The sequence below is a fragment of the Geotrypetes seraphini genome, chromosome 1, assembly GCF_902459505.1.
Source record: "Geotrypetes seraphini chromosome 1, aGeoSer1.1, whole genome shotgun sequence".
Taxonomy (NCBI): Eukaryota; Metazoa; Chordata; class Amphibia; order Gymnophiona; family Dermophiidae; genus Geotrypetes; species Geotrypetes seraphini.
This window is the reverse complement of record NC_047084.1, coordinates 388,896,492-388,915,195: the sequence shown is the minus strand read 5'-3', so window position 1 is coordinate 388,915,195 and position 18,704 is coordinate 388,896,492. Positions and strand designations below refer to the sequence as shown.

Below are 18,704 nucleotides of genomic sequence, written 5' to 3'. Positions count from 1 at the left end.
GAGGGAGTAAACAGGCAGATAGACAAGGGCGACCCAGTCGACATTGTATATCTGGATTTTCAGAAGACCTTTGACAAGGCTCCACATGAACGACTACTTCGAAAAATTGTGAGCCATGAATTTGAGGGTGAAATACTCACGTGGATTAAAAACTGGCTGGAGCATAGCAAACAGAGAGGGGGGTAAATAGACAATGCTCGGACTGGAACAGTGTCACCAGTGGGGTGCCGCAGGGCTCGGTGCTTGGATCCGTGTTCTTCAACATCTGGAGATTGGTATGACACGTAAGGTGATTAAATTTGCGGACGATATGAAGTTATTTAGAGTAGTGAAGAGACAGGGGTATTGCGAAGATCTGCAACTTGACATAAGCTTGAGAAATGGGCATCAACATGGCAAATGAAGTTAAACGTGGATAAATGTAAAGTGATGCATGTCGGTAACAAAAATTTCATGCACGAATACAGGATGACCGGGGCAGTACTTGGAGAGACCCCCCAGGAAAGAGACTTGGGAGTTCTGATTGACAAGTCGATGAAGCCGTCCGAGCAATGCGCAGCAACGGCGAAAAGGGCGAACAGAATGCTAGGAATGATAAAGAAGGGGATCACAAAGAGATCGGAGAAGGTTATCGTGCCGCTGTACCGGGCCATGGTGCGCCCTTACTTGGAGTACTTCATCCAGCACTGGTCGCCGTACATGAAAAAGGACATGGTATTATTGAAAGGGTCCAGAGAAGAGCGACTAAATGGTTAAGGGGCTGGAGGAGTTGCCATACAAAGAGAGATTGGAGAAACTGGGCCTCTTCTCCCTTGAAAAGAGGAGACTGAGAGGGGACATGATTTAAACATTCAAAATACTGAAGGGAATAGACTTAGCAGAAAAAGACAGGTTGTTCACCCTCTCCAAGGTAGGGAGAACGAGAGTGCAGTCTCTAAAGTTGAAAGGGGATAGATTCCATACAAATGTAAGGAAGTTCTTCTTTACCCAGAGAGTGGTAGAAAACTGGAATGCTCTTCCAGAGGCTGTTATAGGGGAAAACACCCTCCAGGGATTCAAGGCAAAGTTAGACAAGTTTCTGCTAAACTGGAACGTACGCAGGAGGGGCTGGACTCATTTAGAGCACTGATCTTTGACCTGGGAGCCACCATGTGTGCAGACTGCTGGGCACGATGGACCACTGGTCTGACCCAACAGCGGAAATTCTTATGTTCTTATAATGAGAAAGAATCAGCATGGGTTCAGCCGAGGGAGATCTTGTCTCACAAATTTGCTTGACTTCTTTGAAGGTGTGAATAAACATGTGGATAAAGGTGAGCCGGTTGATATAGTGTATCTAGATTTTCAGAAAGCTTTTGATAAAAGTTCTTCATGAGAGGCTCCTGAGAAAATTAAAGAGTCATGGGATAGGTGGCGAAGTTCAGTTGTGGATTAGGAATCAGTTATCGGATAGAAAACAGAGGGTAGGGTTAAATGGTCATTTTTCTCAATGGAGGAGAGTAAACAGTGGAATGCCGCAGGGGTCTGTACTGGGACCGGTGCTATTTAGCTTAATTATAAATGATCTGGAAATTGGAATGACGAGTGAGGTGATTAAATTTGCAGATTATACTAAACTGTTCAAACTCGTTAAAACGCAGGCGGATTGTGAAAAATTGCAGGCGGACCTTAGGAAATTGAAAGACTGGGCGTCCAAGTGGCAGATGAAATTTAATGTGGACAAATGCAAAGTGATGCACATTGGGAAGAATAACCTGAATCACAGTTACTGGATGCTAGGGTCCACCTTGGGGGTTAGCGCCCAATTAAAGGATCTGGGTGTCATTGTAGACAATACGATGAAACCTTCCGCCGAATATGCTGTGGGGCCAAAAAAAACAAACAGGATACTGGGAATTATTAAAAAAGGGATAGTTAACAAAGCTAAGAATTTCATAATGCCCCTGTATTGCTCCTTGGTGCGACCTCATTTGGAGTATTGCGTTAAATTCTGGTCTCCTTATCTCAAGAAAGATATAGTGGTGCTAGAAAAAGTTCAAAGAAGAGCGACCAAGATGGTAAAGGGGATGGAACTGCTCTCATATAGGAAATAATAAAATGATTAGTTCTCTTCAACTTGGAAAAGAGATGGCTGAGGAGGGGAGATATGATTGAAGTCTACAAAATCCTGAGTGGAGTAGAACGGGTACCAGTGGATTGATTTTTCACTCTGTCAAAAATTACAAAGACTAGGGGACATTCGATGAAGTTATAGGGAAATACTCAGAGAATAGTTAAGCTCTGAAACTCGCTGCCAGAGGATGTGGTAAGAGCAGATAGGGTAGCTGGTTTTAAGAAAGATTTGGACAAGTTCCTGGAGGAAAAGTCGATAGTCTGTTATTATGAAAGACATGGGGAAAGCCAGTGCTTGCCCTGTATTGGTAGCATGAAATATTGCTCCACCTTGAGTTTTGGCCAGGTAATATTGACCTGGATTGGCCACCGTGAGAACGGGCTACTGGGCTTGATGGACCATTGGTCTGACCCAGTAAGGCTATTCTTATGTTCTTATGAGATTGCTCTGACGAAAGGGATGTTACCAATGGTGTGCCTCAAAGTTCTGTTCTTGGACCTGTTCTTTTTAACATTTTTATAAACGATATTGCTGAAAGGTTGTCGGGTAAGATTTGCTCTTTACAGATGATACCAAAATCTGCAATAGAGTAGACATGCTGGATGGTGTGAATAACTTAAAGAAAGACCTGGCGAAGCTTGAAGAATGGTCTGAAATTTGGCAGTTAAAATTTAATGCTAAGAAATGCAAGGTCATGCATTTGGGCTTGAAAAACCCAAGGGAAAGGTACAGATTAGGGAGTGAAGAGCTTATGTGTATGGCAGAAGAGCGGGACTTAGGTGTGATTGTATGTGATGATCTTAAGGTGACCAAACAGGTTGAAAAGGTGACTTTGAAAGCTAGAAGGATGCTAGGTTGCATAGGGAGAGTATGGCTAGTAGAAAGAAGGAGGTATTGATGCCCCTGTATAAGACTTTGGTGATACCTCATTTAGAATATTGTGTACAATTGTGGAGGCCGCTCCATCAAAAAGATATAAAAAGGATGGAGTCGGTCCAGAGGAAGGATACTAAAATGGTATGTGGTCTTCATCATAAGGCTTATGGGGTCAGACTTAAAGATCTCAATGTGTATACTTTGGAGGAAAGGCGGGAGAGGGGAGATATGATAGAGACATTTAAATACCTACGTAATGTAAATGAGCATGAGTTGAGTCTCTTTAATTTGAAAGGAAACTGCAGTGAGAGGGCATAGGATGAAGTTAAGAAGTGATAGGCATTGGGGTAATCTTAGGAAATACTTTTTTTACAGAAAGGGTGATACATGCATGGAACAGTCTCCCAGAAGAGGTGGTGGAGACACAGAGACTGTGTCTGAATTCAAAAGGGCCTGGCACATGGGATCTGTCGGTTTTCAGTTACTGTGGATGGGCAGACTAGATGGGCCATTTGGCCTTTATCTGCCATCATGTTTCTATGTTTACTGGGGTAACCAAAGTAAATATCTTGTTGTCTCCTGGCTATTTTTGATGCCTCTATATCATGTCAGCTTTCCTCTGGTTGGTCATCCAAGGAGTGTTAGGCTCAGCCTCCTCTGAGTTCTCTAGTGCTGAGCTCAGAAAGCAGGGCAGGCAGGAGAAAAGTCGGGAGACAGGAGAAGGAGCAGGAGAGTGAGAGAGGAGTAAGAGGGGAAGAATATGGCAGGCAAGAGTGAGGGGCAGCAGCGAGAGTTAGCTCCGCCCTCCCCACCGACGTCAGCAAAACACCGATCTCCCCCTTAAAAGGGAAGGGGTCAAGCAAGAGCGCCTTTGTGAGGGGCCTTAAGAAGGGACAATTGACTGCAAAGAAGAAACACTAGAGAAGGACACCTACACAGGCAAGTACCAGAAGGGCAACAGGATAGACAAGCAGTACATAAAGATCCACAGAGGACAATCACAGCAGACACAGAGGACACACAAGCAATAAGCAAGCAAGGGTAGCAGGTGAGGGACCTCACAGTAACACTCAGGACAAAATATAAGGAAACAGGGAGAAGCCACTTCAGACAGCAGACAGCAGGTGTATAGCAATGGAAGCAGCAGACAGAAGCAGGATGTTGAGCTACCCAGTTTTCTGCACCATTTGCCATATGTATGACTACATCCCCTCTGGAGGCGGTCTTATGTATGCACTCGATGTGAGGAACTAGAGGGCCTGAAGAAGCAAGTCAAACTCCTGGAAGGCAGAATACTGGAACTAGAAGCACTTCGAGCAGTGGAGGAGGAGAACAGAGATGCAGAAAACTTTAAGACAGAGGAGATTGAGGAAGAAGTCCGGAAGTTAGAGAAGTTAATCGAGGAGGCATACAGGGAGGCCGTGGAAAATCACAAGCAACAGTGGAACTGCCAAGATACACCTACAGTGAGTGAGGACCACCTGGAGGACAACCACAAGGAAGAAATAGCGGAGGGAACCCACAGGAAGACGAGTCTGGTGCAAGCCAACGCCAGGATGAGGGAAGATGGAAGCGCATAGAGGACACAGACCTACGGCTGGAGAGACAAGAGAAGACAGAGATGACAGCTACATAGCGGGAGGAAGACAGGATCGGCTGATGGCCTGCCTACCAGGAGCCAAGATAGAAGACATAGTGAGCCGCATCAACAGGATCATCGACAGCATGGAAGAGGAAGATACAGCGGTGGTGATCCATGTGGGAATAAACAATGTGAGCAATAGGAACTACAGCAGGGAAGTACTGAAGGACCAGTTCTGGCTGCTAGGAAGAAAGCTGAAGACCTGAAGGCCGAGGGTAGCATTCTCGGAGACCCTGCCGGTACACAGGGCCGATGAAAAGAGACAGATGGAGCTGCAAGCAGTCAACACGTGGATGAGGCGCTGGTGTGAAGAAGAAGAATTCAGCTTTGTGCCCAACTGGACGACGTTCTGGGGGAAGAGCAAGCTATACAGGAAGGATGGACTCCACCTCAGCGGAGACGGAACGAGGCTACTTGCAAGCAACATCAAGTGAGAAATTGAGAAGTTTTTAAACTAGGAAGAAGGGGAAAGCCGACAGTCAACCAAGAGTCGATGGTTCGGGAACCGGTATACCCAGAGGATACCGTACAGGAAGATTGCGGGGAAGACTCACCGGATCATAGGCAAGGCAGAAATCCTGACGTATCGAAAGGGACAAGAGGGGGAGGAAATGCAAGAAAGTAACAGGCCGCAAACTCACAAACGCAAGGAGCCTAAGAAATAAGGAATTGGAAGCTATGGCACGAAAAGATAACCTTGACATCATCGGCATCACGGAAACATGGTGTAACGAGGAAAACGTCTGGGACACTGCTACCGGGATACAAGCTATATTGCAGAGACAGAGTGAGTTTAAAAGGTGGGGGTATTGCCATCAAAGAGGAAATTGAATCTTCTGGAGAGAACACGCCGGAAACGAAAAATAAGGTAGAGTGTCTATTGGCCAAAATTCCAGGAACAAATGGAACGGAATCGAAGATCGTCATCTACTACCGACCCCCAGGGCAGTCTGAAGAAATTAATGGAGAAATGACGTACAAGATTAAACGCAACTGCAAGGGAGGCAACACAGTTATCATGGGCGACTTCAATTATCCGGGGATAGATTGGAGCCTAGGCAACTCTAGCTGTGGTAGGGAGACCAAGTTCCTGGATGCTGTAGGTGATTGCTTCCTGGAACAGCTTGTCAAGGAAAATATGAGAGAAAATGCAATTCTGGACTTAATTCTAAATGGACTACGAGGACCGATGCAAAGTATACAAGTAGAAGGGACGCTGGGAAGCAGTGATCACAATATGATCTGCTTCAACCTGGACACTGGGGCAAAACATCGGTCCAGAACGATGGCCATGGCACTGAACTTCCAAAAAGGGAATTATGAAGGGATGAGACGCGTGGTGGGGAAGAAGATAAAGAAGAAGATAAGCACTGTAAAAATGCTAGAGCAAGCATGGTCCCTTTTTAAGGACACAGTCATTGAGGCGCAAAATCTATATACACCGCATATCAACAAGGGATCGAAGAGGAAAAAGAACAAGGAACCGGCGTGGCTCACTGTAGCTATCAGAGACAAGAAGACTTCTTTTAAGGAATGGAAAAGTTCATGAACGAATGAAAACTGGAAAAAGCACAAACAAAATCAAAGAAGGTGCCATGAGGCGGTGAGAAGGGCCAAAAAAGACTGAGGAAAAAATAGCTAAAGAGGCGAAAAACTTCAAGCCGTTCTTTCGATATATTAAGGGGAAACGACCCGCAAAGGAAGCGATGGGGCCATTGGATGACCATGGAATAAAGGGAATGCTAAAGGAGGACAAAGCCATCACTGACAAAACTGAACACATTTTTTGCGTCTGTATTTACCGAAGAGGATATACACAACATACGGAAAGCCGACAGGCTATACACAGGAAACGATGATGGGAAACTGATGCGGTTGATGGTCAATCTAGAAGAGATATGCAGGCAGATTGATAGGCTTAAAAATGATAAATCCTCTGGACTCGATGGCATCCATCTGAGGGTACTCAAAGAACTGAAAGGGGTTATAGCTGAACTGCTTCAACTAATAACCAATCTGCCGATCAAATCGGGAAGAATTCCGGAAGACTGAAAGTGGCGAATGTCATGCCAATCTTCAAGAAAGGTTCGAGGGGAGATCCGGGAAACTACAGTCCGGTGAGTCTGACCTCGGTACCAGGAAAGATGGTAGAGGCACTGATAAAGGATCGTATCATTGATTATTTTGACGGACACAATATGATGAGGACCAACCAGCACGGCTTCAGCAAAGGAAGTTCTTGCTTGACGAACTTGCTGCATTTCTTCGAAGCAGTTAACAGGCAGATAGACGAGGGTAATCTGGTCGACATTGTATATCTGGATTTTCAGAAGGTGTTTGATAAGGTCCTGCTTGAACAACTACTTCTAAAAATTGCGAGCCATGGAATCGAGAGTGAAATACTCAATGTGGATTAAAAACTGGTTGGTGGATAGGAAACAGAGTAGGGGATAAATGGATAATACTCGGACTGGAAAAGCATCACGAGTGGTTTGCCACAGGGTTTGGTTTTTGGACCTGTGCTCTTCAACATATTTATAAACGATCTGAAATTGGTACGACGAGTGAGGTGATTAAATTTGCAGACGATCCGAAGTTATTCAGAGTAGTGAAGACGCAGAAGGATTACGAGGACCTGCAACGTGATATAAACACGCTCGAGAAATGGGCTGCGACATGGCAAATGAGGTTTAATGTGGATAAGTGTAAGGTGATGCATGTCAGTAAGAAAAATCTTATACATGAATACAGGATGTCTGGTGCGGTACTCTGAGAGACCCCTGAGGAAAGAGACTTGGGAGTACTGGTTGACAAGTCGATGAAGCCGTCTGCATAATGTGCGGCGGTGGCGATGAAAGGGCAAATAGAATGCTTGGAATGATTAAGAAGGGGATCACGAAAAGATCGGAGATGGTTATCATGCCGCTGTACTGGGCCATGGTACGCCTCCACTTGGAATACAGCGCCCAGCACTAATCGCCGTACTTGAAGGACAAGTACTACTCAAAAGGGTCCAGAGAAGAGTGACTAAAATGGTTAAGGGGCTGGAGGATTTGTCGTACAGTGAGAGATTAGAGAAACTGGGTCTCTTCTCCCTTGAAAAGAGGAGACTGAGAGGGGACATGATTGAAACGTTCAAGATAATGAAGGGAATAGACTTAGTAGATAAAGACAAATTGTTCACCCTCTCCAAGGTAGGGAGAATGAGAGGGCACTCTCTAAAGTTAAAAGGGGATAGATTCCATACAAACGTAAGGAAGTTCTTCTTCACCCAGAGAGTGATGGAAAACTGGAATGCTCTTCCAGAGGCTGTTACAGAGGAAAACACCCTCCAGGGATTCAAGACAAAGTTAGATAACTTCCTGTTGAACTGGAATGTACGCAGGTAAGGCTAGACTCAGAGCACTGGTCTTTGACCTAAGGGCCACCGTGTGAGCGGAATTCTTAGCACGATGGACCACTGGTCTGACCCAGGAGTGGCAATTCTTATGATAGGGAGACAATCCTTTCAGGAGACCAGAAACAACAACGGTGTGACATGCAAGTGCATAGTTGCTATAGAGCCCAAAAGAAGCCAGTCTGAGATCCTGTAGGGATCTGTGGGTCCATCTGTTGAAGGATTTACCTAAATTTGTGAATTTCCTATGGAAAGCTTATTTAACAGGTCTAGAACACACTGCGCTTCCTGGGGGCGCACTGGCATTGGACCAGGAAAAGATCCTTCTTCTGGAGGTCTTCCCAACTTAAAGAAAGCTGGCTCCCAGCATAAGTGACCAAGTGGAACAGGACTTGGGAGGATTGAAGCTTAGACTTCATGCCTTTATCCCAGGGCTCAGCTGCTTTCCTGGAGGATTCTGATTCCCTGTCAGGGAGCAAGGAGTCAAGAGGCAATAGTTGTTCTCAACCAAGGGGATGTTCTTTCTGTGTGGGGGCTATTCAAGTCGGCTACCATACCACATTTATTATGGATGCATTCAGGAGCTGAAGTTGGAGCCCTGGATCTACCTCACAGTGCATGGTCATGGCAGCACAAATGCTCAGGCCATTTTTTTCCCTGCATATCCAGACATCACCTTTGCTAGTCATTGAACAATGAAGGATTCCAAAAGGTTCTCTAAAAATGGCAAAGTCTATGGCCAAACTTTACCCTATGGGTCTGGAATTTTAGCAGCTGTTTAGTCAGCTGAAGGTGGATTCCACAGTGGCTCAAGTAATAAACATACCTTCCTCCCTAGTGAGGGAGGAGTGATGTTAAAGGATGCACAAGATCGCAAGGTGAAAGTGGCTCTTAAGAGGTAATTTGAAATGCTAGTTTTGGGGATCAAAGCTGCAGCCGCAGCCTCATTTGTGGCATGTGCCTACTACACCAGATTAAGGCCGATGGTGAAGAGAAGGATGTTTGCCCCCAGCTGGAGGGGTTGATTATGTGGCAGATGCTGTATCTCAGTGTAGCGCAAACTGAGTGCCTCCTAAGATTCCAAATATGACGTGGCACACTGAGGAGGAAGAGAGGCGTCTCAGGGCCCTGGCGTCTCAGGGCCCATCTTGAGGGCCTCTGCACATGTTTGGACGTCAACGTGATGTCACACATGCATGTGATGTCATTACAGCGACGTCTCCGCACTTTCGGGACCTCAAGCCATGGCCACTACCTTTAGTGTGCCCCGGCTCAAAGTTGGAGTCAGGAACAAGGTAGCGACATATGCCGTTTCTGCCTGCTTGATGCTCTGGAATAGGCAGTGGGTGGTCAATTCAGCCTTCAAAGCCGTTGTAAACAGAGTGCGCTTCAAAGGTCAGATGCTCTTTGGTAAGGGCTTAGATGACCTCTTGGCAATTGTGGCAGACCTTGCTGACCCGTTGGGGGAGGCAGAGGCAAATTTTGCTCCTTAAGACGTTCCTGCCTGTACTACGCAGGTTCCTCTTCTCAGAGGACCTTATCAGGGATCCAGACAGAGAATTGGCAAGTCCAAATGGCAGCAACTCTTGGAATTTTGCATCAGCACAACTTCCAAAAAGTCCTAATGATGTCAGGTAGCAGCTGCTCCCATGTATATTTGCAGGAAGGAGTAGGAACAAATTTCCTCATACCGCTGGGTCCTAGATCTTATTTAAGCAGGTCACAAGATCAGGTTCTGTCACCCTCTGTCAAATCTGTTTATTGACTCTCCAGGTGTACGACTAGAAAAGGAGACCATGGTCTGATTGACAGTGCAAAGGCTATTGGACATTCAAGCCATAAAACCTGTTCCTAAAGAAGAATTGGGCTTGAGCAGATACTCCAGGAAAGAACAGAAGGCTGGAGACCAATGCTGGACCTAAAGTCCATAAATGCAGCATGGAGAATACTGTACTTCCACATGGATACAGTTTGGTCATTTGACTGGGACTCCGGAGAAATTCCTTGCCTCAGATCTGATGGAGGCATACCTTCTTATTCCCATTTTTCTGAACCAGAAGAAATATTCGAGATTCTATGTCCTTCAAAGGCATGTCCAGTTTGTGGGTCTACCTTTTGGATTGGCAATGGCCCTATACACCTTCACTAAGGTGATTGATGGTGGTGGTTGTTGCTCACTTCCTCAGGATAGGAATAAAAGTACACCCATACCTGTACAATTGGCTGATCAAAGCTCCATCAAGGCCAGAGGGCAAGCAGGCAGTGTGACAAGTTGTAGCCCTCCTATAGGATCACAACTGGAGAGTCAACTTCAAGAAGAGTCATCTAGAGCTGACTTGGAGTATTTGGGAGTCTGCTTCAACATGGCAAAAGGCTGCATCTTTCTTCCCAAGCCATATAGCCAGAAGCAGGAAGCAAATTTTGGAGCTCTTAGTGATGCCAAATCCCATGACCTGGCATTATCTCCAGGTGATGGGCTCAATGGTGGCCACTCTTGAAGTAGTTCCCATAGCGAGAGCACATATGCACCCTTTCTAGGATTCCCTACTTTCCTGGTGGACTCCACAGCAACTTTCTCTCCAGATGCAGCTTCCCTGAACACGGGAAGCGAGGAACAGCTTGCACTGGTGGCTCTAAAGCAGTGGTCTCAAACTCAAACCCTTTGCAGAGTCACATTTTGGAGGGCCGCAGAAAAAATAGTTAATGTCTTATTAAAGAAATGACAATTTTGCATGAGATAAAACTCTATAGTTTATAAATCTCCCCCCCCCCAAAAGGCCTATATGTTCCCCCCTTCTTTGCAGCGTCCTCCAGCTTCCCCCCCAGTCTCCCGGTCTTAGTTTCAGCTAATTACCGCAGCATGTAGAGAAGATCGCTGGTGCTGTAGCATTCCTTGCAGGCTGCCATTAGCCTCTGCAGCACATTCTCTCTGCCGCAGACCTGCCCCTCCTCTGACGTCAGGGGCAGGATCATGGCAGAGGGAATGTACTTCTGAGGATGATGGCAGCCTGCAAGAATCGCTATAGCAGCGGCAATTCTCTCTGCAGGCTGCGGTAATTATCTGAAGGTAAGAGTGTGGGGCCAGGGGGGAAGCCAGAGGACGCTGCTAAGAGTGGACAGCCCTAGTACAGACCACAGGCCACAAAATAGTATCTGGCGGGCTGCATGTGGCTCCCAGGCCGCGAGTTTGAGACCACTGCTCTAAAGGGACTCCTATCAAAGGACATGCATCTCCGAATCTCCTCCTGGATGATCCTAAGATCAAGGCCATTGGCTTGATGGCTGGAGGGGCCCATTGCGACGGTTATTCAATACAGGGCCAATGCATCTTCCCACAGAGAAAGTGGTCCATATGTCATCTAGAACTATCATTTTAGTCACACCAAAATGATATTCAAATAAATTCGTATTATCAGAAAAAAAATTTAATTATATGTGCCTGCTGGTCCTTACTTTAACGGAGAAAGAGACCTCAGTGTTTCTCCAGATTACTCTGAGGAAACTTTCTATGGCAAGTATTCAGTTGCCATAGAGAAATACATCCTAGGTCTCACAAAACTCCGTATTGTTTTTAAATATTGTCAAATATCTTAAATCTTAGAATTTAAATATACATAGTAAGCAAGGCACTTATCTTATCAATCGTGTCTGATAGTACTGCAAAAAAACCGCTGCGGACTGCAGTCAAAAACCCAGTGCAGATCCCTGCATCCAGGAAATGTATCATTCACTGCTTCATATAAATATCCCGACAGGCCCTGTTTCGCACATCGGCTGCATCAGGGGATTTTCTGAAAAACATGATAAAGCTAGTAAATTTTCATAAAACCCAATTTTTAATTTATCACTACTCAAATTACTTACTCTCAAAAGAAGAGCTCTTCTTTTGAGAGTAAGTAATTTGAGTAGTGATAAATTAAAAATTGGGTTTTATGAAAATTTACTAGCTTTATCATGTTTTTCAGAAAATCCCCTGATGCAGCCGATGTGCGAAACAGGGCCTGTCGGGATATTTATATGAAGCAGTGAATGATACATTTCCTGGATGCAGGGATCTGCACTGGGTTTTTGACTGCAGTCCGCAGCGGTTTTTTTGCAGTACTATCAGACACGATTGATAAGATAAGTGCCTTGCTTACTATGTATATTTAAATTCTAAGATTTAAGATATTTGACAATATTTAAAAACAATACGGAGTTTTGTGAGACCTAGGATGTATTTCTCTATGGCAACTGAATACTTGCCATAGAAAGTTTCCTCAGAGTAATCTGGAGAAACACTGAGGTCTCTTTCTCCGTTAAAGTAAGGACCAGCAGGCACATATAATTAAAATTTTTTTCTGATAATACGAATTTATTTGAATATCATTTTGGTGTGACTAAAATTATTGAAGATATTCAGCTTGTGTAGAAATTGACTTTGTCATCTAGAACTATCAGCCATTCATCTAACATTGAGGATATTGAAGTATCTGGAAGGAAAGGCAGTCTGCGTGTTCACTAACAATGCTTCCGCGGTAGCTTATGTGAACCGACAGGGAGGCACCAGAAGTGTCCATTACATCTGGAGGCCTAGATGTAAGTGGGCGGAATCCCATCTTCAGGTGTTCTCCATAGCCCATATAGCTGTAATGGAAAATATAAAGGCTGACTTTCTTAGCCGACAGACTCCAGACTCAGGGGAGTGGTCACTGTCCAAAGAGCATTCAACCTCATTGTGCAACACTAGGGAAGACTGGCGATAAACTTGATAGCTTCAACCAAGAGCGCAAAGGCGAATCGCTTCTACTACTACTAATTATTTCTATAGTACTATGGAAAGGGCAGGCTGCTTAGACCCTTACCATAAACTGACTCAGACCACACCAGGAATGCTGTTGCTTAAAAGTACAGATTTATTATGAAGTAAATGGCAGCATATTGAAATAGAGAGTAGATGAACAAATTTATAGCATTCAAAGTGGAATAGAGTAGATATTCTACACCCTACAGAAATGCAGAAAAATACCCTGTCTGCCTGCTCTTCCTTATCTTATATGAATTGATATATTATTAGCCTTGCATTACAATCTATTGAAAAGTTTCTGATTGGTTATTAGCATTATCATAAGTGATCAGTTGCTAGTCTGATTTGTTAGCATCATTGGCAAAATTAATTTTGTGATTACAGATACATATAATTGGCTATATCCCTAATTGATGTGAAGGTCATTAACATCTGTCCTTAAAACAATTTTCCATTTATGTATGTCGTTATCAGATTGGTTTGACCACCTAAGATTATCTACCCGTGACACCCTTCTGCTTGGGACTTTTTCAGAGGTTATCTGTGCATGACCTATGCCCAATTCCAAGAATGGCCCCCATCCTGTCTTGCCAGGTGCTATGGTTTTGCATACGTGAAGGTCATCTTGTGCTCATGTTGTTTCATAGACCAAGGCAACTGTTGTTGAAATGTTAACTGTGTTATCTGATGTCCAAAGAAGCTTTTATTCCATCTGTAGTGGGCAAATGTCAGAAAGACAACCTTGTCACTTATCGCAGATGTCCAAGCTTTGCATCCTGTGCCTAGGCCTCATGCCTGGCCTGCTGTCCATAGTTTCACCTTTGGCCAGGGATTATAGGAAATACAGGAATCACTGTTGGAGGCCTTACACCTGCATCCTTGTCTCTGTTTTCCAACTGGGCACTGCTCTGTGCTGTGTGATAAGATCTGTGCTGTGTGCTATGTCTTACTTATCTCGATCAGCAGATGTTGAAGGAAATTGCCACATAAGGTACAGAAACAATTTCTATTCCAGAGTTCTTGTAAAGATGAAGTTATGTTGACATCAAGCTTGGCCTGTTTTTAAGTCCTGTAGCCATGTCCCGGGGGTCTTCAAGGAGGGGCCCAACAGGGATTCTCCTTCAACTACCAGACGACGTATGCAGCGCTGTACAGAGTCACAAAGACAACAGTCCCTGCTCGAAAGAGTTTACAATCTAAACAGATAAGACAGACGAACAAGATGTCATGGATACAGTTAAGGGGAACGGTTAATCTGCTAGCTGGGTTGGTGGGCAGTAGGGTGTAGGGTTATGGATTGAAGACTATATCAAAAAGGTGGGTTTTCATTCTGCTTCTAAAGCCGAAGTGACAAACTGGGAAGCACAGGGTTGGATGCATTGGTTGAGACTTGGTTAGACGAGAGGCTTCTATATGTGTTTCCCAAATCACCCTGTGCTGGTAATCCTGGTAGCCCCAGACTGGCCTCGTCTGCCTTAGTATGCCAATCTAATGTGTCTCCAACAAGACAGATGCATCAAGCTACTGGTTCATATGGAGCTTCTCAGTCGGGAACCAATTCCCTTGAAGAACCTGGAGCGCTTTGGTTTTATGGCATGTCTCTTGAGCACACGGCCTTAACTTGCAAAGGTTATTTAGAGGTAGTCATTTCATCTCTTCAAGCAAAAAAGCCATCAACATTTGCAGCTTATGCTAAGGCCTGAAAGGCTTTACAGCTCTGGTGTGCCAAGGATTAGGTAAATCCTGACACTTTACTAGCTGAACTAGAAAAAAGACTAGCAGTAGTGTCTCTCAAATTCCAGGTGGCAGGCCTCTTGTGCTTCCGAGCTTGAGGAAGAAAGCTATAGCTGGCATCTCATTCAGGTTGCAGCCTGCACTGTGCCAGCCTTTTCCATCCTGGAATCTTAATATCATCTTGTAAGGTCTTTCTAAGGGGCCCTACCCCCCCCCCCCCTTCCTTCTGGATCTCATGGTAAAGAACAGTATTTCTGGTGGAAATTTCAGCAAGAGAGATCTCAGAATTGCAGGCTCTTTCCTCAGAGAGCCTTTCCTCAGGATCACAGAAGCTGGGGTTTCACTGCGCATGGTCCCTTCCTTTCTACCAAAGGTTGTCTCGGTCTTTCATATTAACCAAGAGGTTCATTTGCCTGCTTTTCATCCTATGGTTTCAACTAAGCAAGACAAGATATTGCAAAGGCTAAATGTGCGCAGAGTTTTACTCCACTACCTGGAAAGGACCAGCGATTCTTGACTTTCTGATCATCTTTTTGTTCTAACCAGTCAATCAAGGCGAGACAGACCAGTTTCCAAGGCTTCTATTGCAAGATGGATTTGCATAGCAATTTCATTTATGTATGTTGACTGAGGCAAACAGCTACCTATTTGTCTGAAAGCTCATTCGACCAGAAGTGTGGTGTCTTCATGGTCCGAGTCCTGGGCAGTTCCATCTGAAGAAATCTGTAGAGCAGCTACTTACCTTATTTTTCATTCCATAAGACAAACTTTTTCCCCAAAAAAATGGGTGGAAATAAGGGTGCATCTTATGAAGTGAAGATACCACCCCCATCCCCAACGGTACCTTTAAATTTTGGAGGTCGGTGGACGGCTGCCTGCTGCTTGTTGGGGCCTGCAGCGCACAAGCGCGCTAATGCCTGGGCCCACGACATGTCCTAATTGTGCCAGTCACTGGTGCTTCGCTGGACTGCTGCCTGCTGTGTACCGGCACTTCGGTGCCAGCGGCGCACAAGTGTGCTGCTGCGTGGGTGCGCCACTTCTGAATGGCTGCCTCAGTTCTCGCTAGCTCCTCACGAGAACTGAGGCAGCCATTCAGAAGTGGCGCGCGGCCATGCAGCACCGCGCTTGTGCGCTGCTGGCCTCGACGTGCCGGTAAACAGTAGGCAGCAGTCCAGCGAAGCACCAGCAACCGGCACAATTAGGATGTTTTGCGGGCCCAGGCATTAGCACACTTGTGCTCTGCGGGCCCCGACAAGCAGCAGGCAGCCTTCCGACTTCCACAATTTAAATGTACTGCCGGGGGGCTGGGATGGAATTTAAAGGTGTTGGGGGGTATATCAAAGTGATGATTGATTGGGGGGAGTTGTTGGAATTTAAAGGTGCTCAGTTGGGATGGAATTTAAAGGTGCTGGGGGTATGTACAAGTGATGATTGAGAGGGGCTGGATCAGAATTTAAAGGTGCTGGGGGTATGCAAAATTGATAATTGATGGGGGGTTGGGACGGAATTTAAAGGTGCTGGGGAGCTGGGATGGAATTTCAAGGTGCTGGGGGGTATGTAAAAGTGATGATTGGGGGGCTGGGATGGAATTTAAAGGTGTCGGATATATATTAGTATACAATTTGGTTCAGAATGTTCTTTTTTTTCTTGTTTTCCTTCTCTAAATCTGGGGTGTGTCTTATGGTGAGGTACGTCTTATGGGGTGAAAAATACGGTAGTTTACTCTTCATCACTTTAAAAGGTTCTACAGAGTAGTCCTGGCAGCTTGCGAGGATGACTCTTTTGGGTCCTGTGTTTGGGTCATCTGTCCCACCCTAGACATCTGACATTGCTTTGGTATGACACCTAATGTACAGACTCCTGTGTTTATGTAATATAATGAAATATTAGGTTCTTACCTGGATGATGATCTTTCTTTTACTATATACAGGAGTCTATATGGCCAGCCCTGTGAGTTTTGCAATTTGCCTACTTTCTGCCTTGACCAACTCTATGGTCCAGAACTGGAGTTGTTGTTTTGACAGTTGGATGAACATGTATGAATAAATTATGAATAAACTAATGAATTTGTTGAGCTTTGGAGCTCCTTATGTGGTATGCATACAGCAGGCTGGTTCATTGATACACCTATGTTGCAAGTTCATGCTAATTATTGTTTTTTCATGAGTTACAGAGCAAAACAGAAATGTACACTATCTCTGGAGAAGTTCCCCATGCCCTTCCTTCTCTTTTCTTCTGTTCTAATGGAGGTTGATTGCTTTGCTATAAACTGAAGAGGGCACTATACTCCACTGGTGAAGGAGGAAGAGATGAAAGATGCAATTGACATCCTTCTGTAACAATTTGTGAGCACGGATTGATAACGTACAGACTCCTGTGTATATTAACAGAAAGATTATTATCTAGATAAGAACTTAATCTTTTATTTTTCCTGTTAAATTTATTAATTTTTTAACTTTCTTTTCATCAGTATTTAACAAGTGTTAATCTGTACTGTATTTTTTGCTCCATAGGATGCACCTGACCATAAGATGCATTCTAGATTTAGAGGAGGAAAACCCCCCCAAAAATATTCTTTACTAAATTGTGCCTCTGAACCCAGCCCCCTAGAAAAATAGACAAATATACTCAGCAGACAGATTTTGATCACTAAATTGAAATCCTACCTTTGTTGTCTGGTGATTTCTGGTTGTACTAGATCTTTCTTTCTTTTTCCCTTTTTCTTTCTTTCCTCAGTTCCAACAATTGTCTCTTTCTATTCCCTCCCTCCTTCCTTCTATGTTCCGAGTTCTTGCCCCCTCCCCCTCACTGCCTACCAGCCTTTGTCCTTCCTCCTGCACCAAAGTCTGCCTCCCTTCCACACTGAAGCGTGCAATCGGGCCCACAAGCCTTCCCCCGACATCATTTTTGATGTTGGAGATAAGGTCCTGGTCAGTGATTGGCTGACCCGGACCTTCTCTCTGACTTCAGAACTCATGTTGGGGCAAGACTTGTGGGCCCGATTGCACGCCGCTGTCCCTTCTCTTCATTTCCTGCGGCGGTGAGTGGGTAAGAGGGCGGTGAGCAGTGGCGGGGGTGGGGGGTGTGACGAGCAGCAGCAGGGGGTGGAGGTGTATTCGCTCCATAAGACACCCCCGCTTTTCCACCCTCTTTATGAGTGGAAAAAGTGTATCTTATAGAGCGAAAAATACAGTAATTTGTTCACATAATTTCTCTAAAGCATGAATAGTCATCTTTGCTTTTTTGGGTGGTTATGTTTATGTTTAATCTGCTTTTAGTTTACCTATAAATGACACATACATAGACATAAATATTAAATCTCTTTTTCAGTGAAGAGGAATTCTGTATGGTTTTTCATTAGTTTAGCTTTTGCCAAAAATGAATTTAAAATCGTAGGCAAAATTCTAGAATATTAATTTATAACCATACTTATAAGGCTTATTTTATTTGCAGTTTACCTAAAAGATAATTAAATCTTTTTGCTTATCCAACAGATTCATTTTCTGTCTGACCTTGTGAATTGCCATGTGATAGCTGCACCTTCTATGGTAGCCATGTTTGAAAATTTTGTAAATGTGACTCAAGAGGAAGATGTTCCACAGGTAAGCAAGTATTCTAATCCAGGGTTCATAGACAACCGCGCGAAAGACAAAGGCGCGCGCCGACAACTGAGCGCAAGACGGAGGCGCGCGCCGAAGAAAATTACAGTTTTTAGGGGCTCCGACGGGGGTTTTTGTTGGGGAGCCCCCCCAGTTTACTTAATAGAGATGGCGCCGGCGTTGTAGGGGGTTTGGGGGGTTGTAACCCTCCACGTTTTACTGTAAACTTAACTTTTTCCCTGAAAACAGGGAAAAAGTGAAGTTTTCAGTAAAATGAGGGGGTTTATAACCCCCCACAACGCCCCCACAACGCGGCGCGATGTCTATTAAGTAAAGTGGGGGGGTTCCTCCCCACACCCCCCCCCCCGTCGTAGCCCTAAAAACAGTAATTTTCTTTGGCGCGCGCCTCCGCGCTGCACTCAATTGTCTGCGCACGCCTTTGTCCCGGCGCGCTTTTGACCTGACACCCTAATCCAGTGTTCTTCAACCGTCGGTCTGCAGAAATTTTCTGCCGGTCCTTAGCACCGGTACCTCCATCGGGCCCAAGAGATTGTTCT

At 44.9% G+C, this 18,704-nt stretch overlaps 1 protein-coding gene across 5 annotated transcripts in view; it reads left to right on the top strand.

Moving 5' to 3' along the window:
• Nucleotides 1–18,704, top strand: part of NCBP1 (nuclear cap binding protein subunit 1) — a 397,555-nt gene that overhangs the window by 118,294 nt on the left and 260,557 nt on the right. For all 5 annotated transcript variants that reach the window (XM_033917013.1, XM_033917021.1, XM_033917038.1 and 2 more), the window contains one exon: nucleotides 18,043–18,150. In XM_033917013.1, coding sequence (XP_033772904.1) covers nucleotides 18,043–18,150 — 108 coding nt within the window. The remainder of the gene's footprint in view (nucleotides 1–18,042; nucleotides 18,151–18,704) is intronic.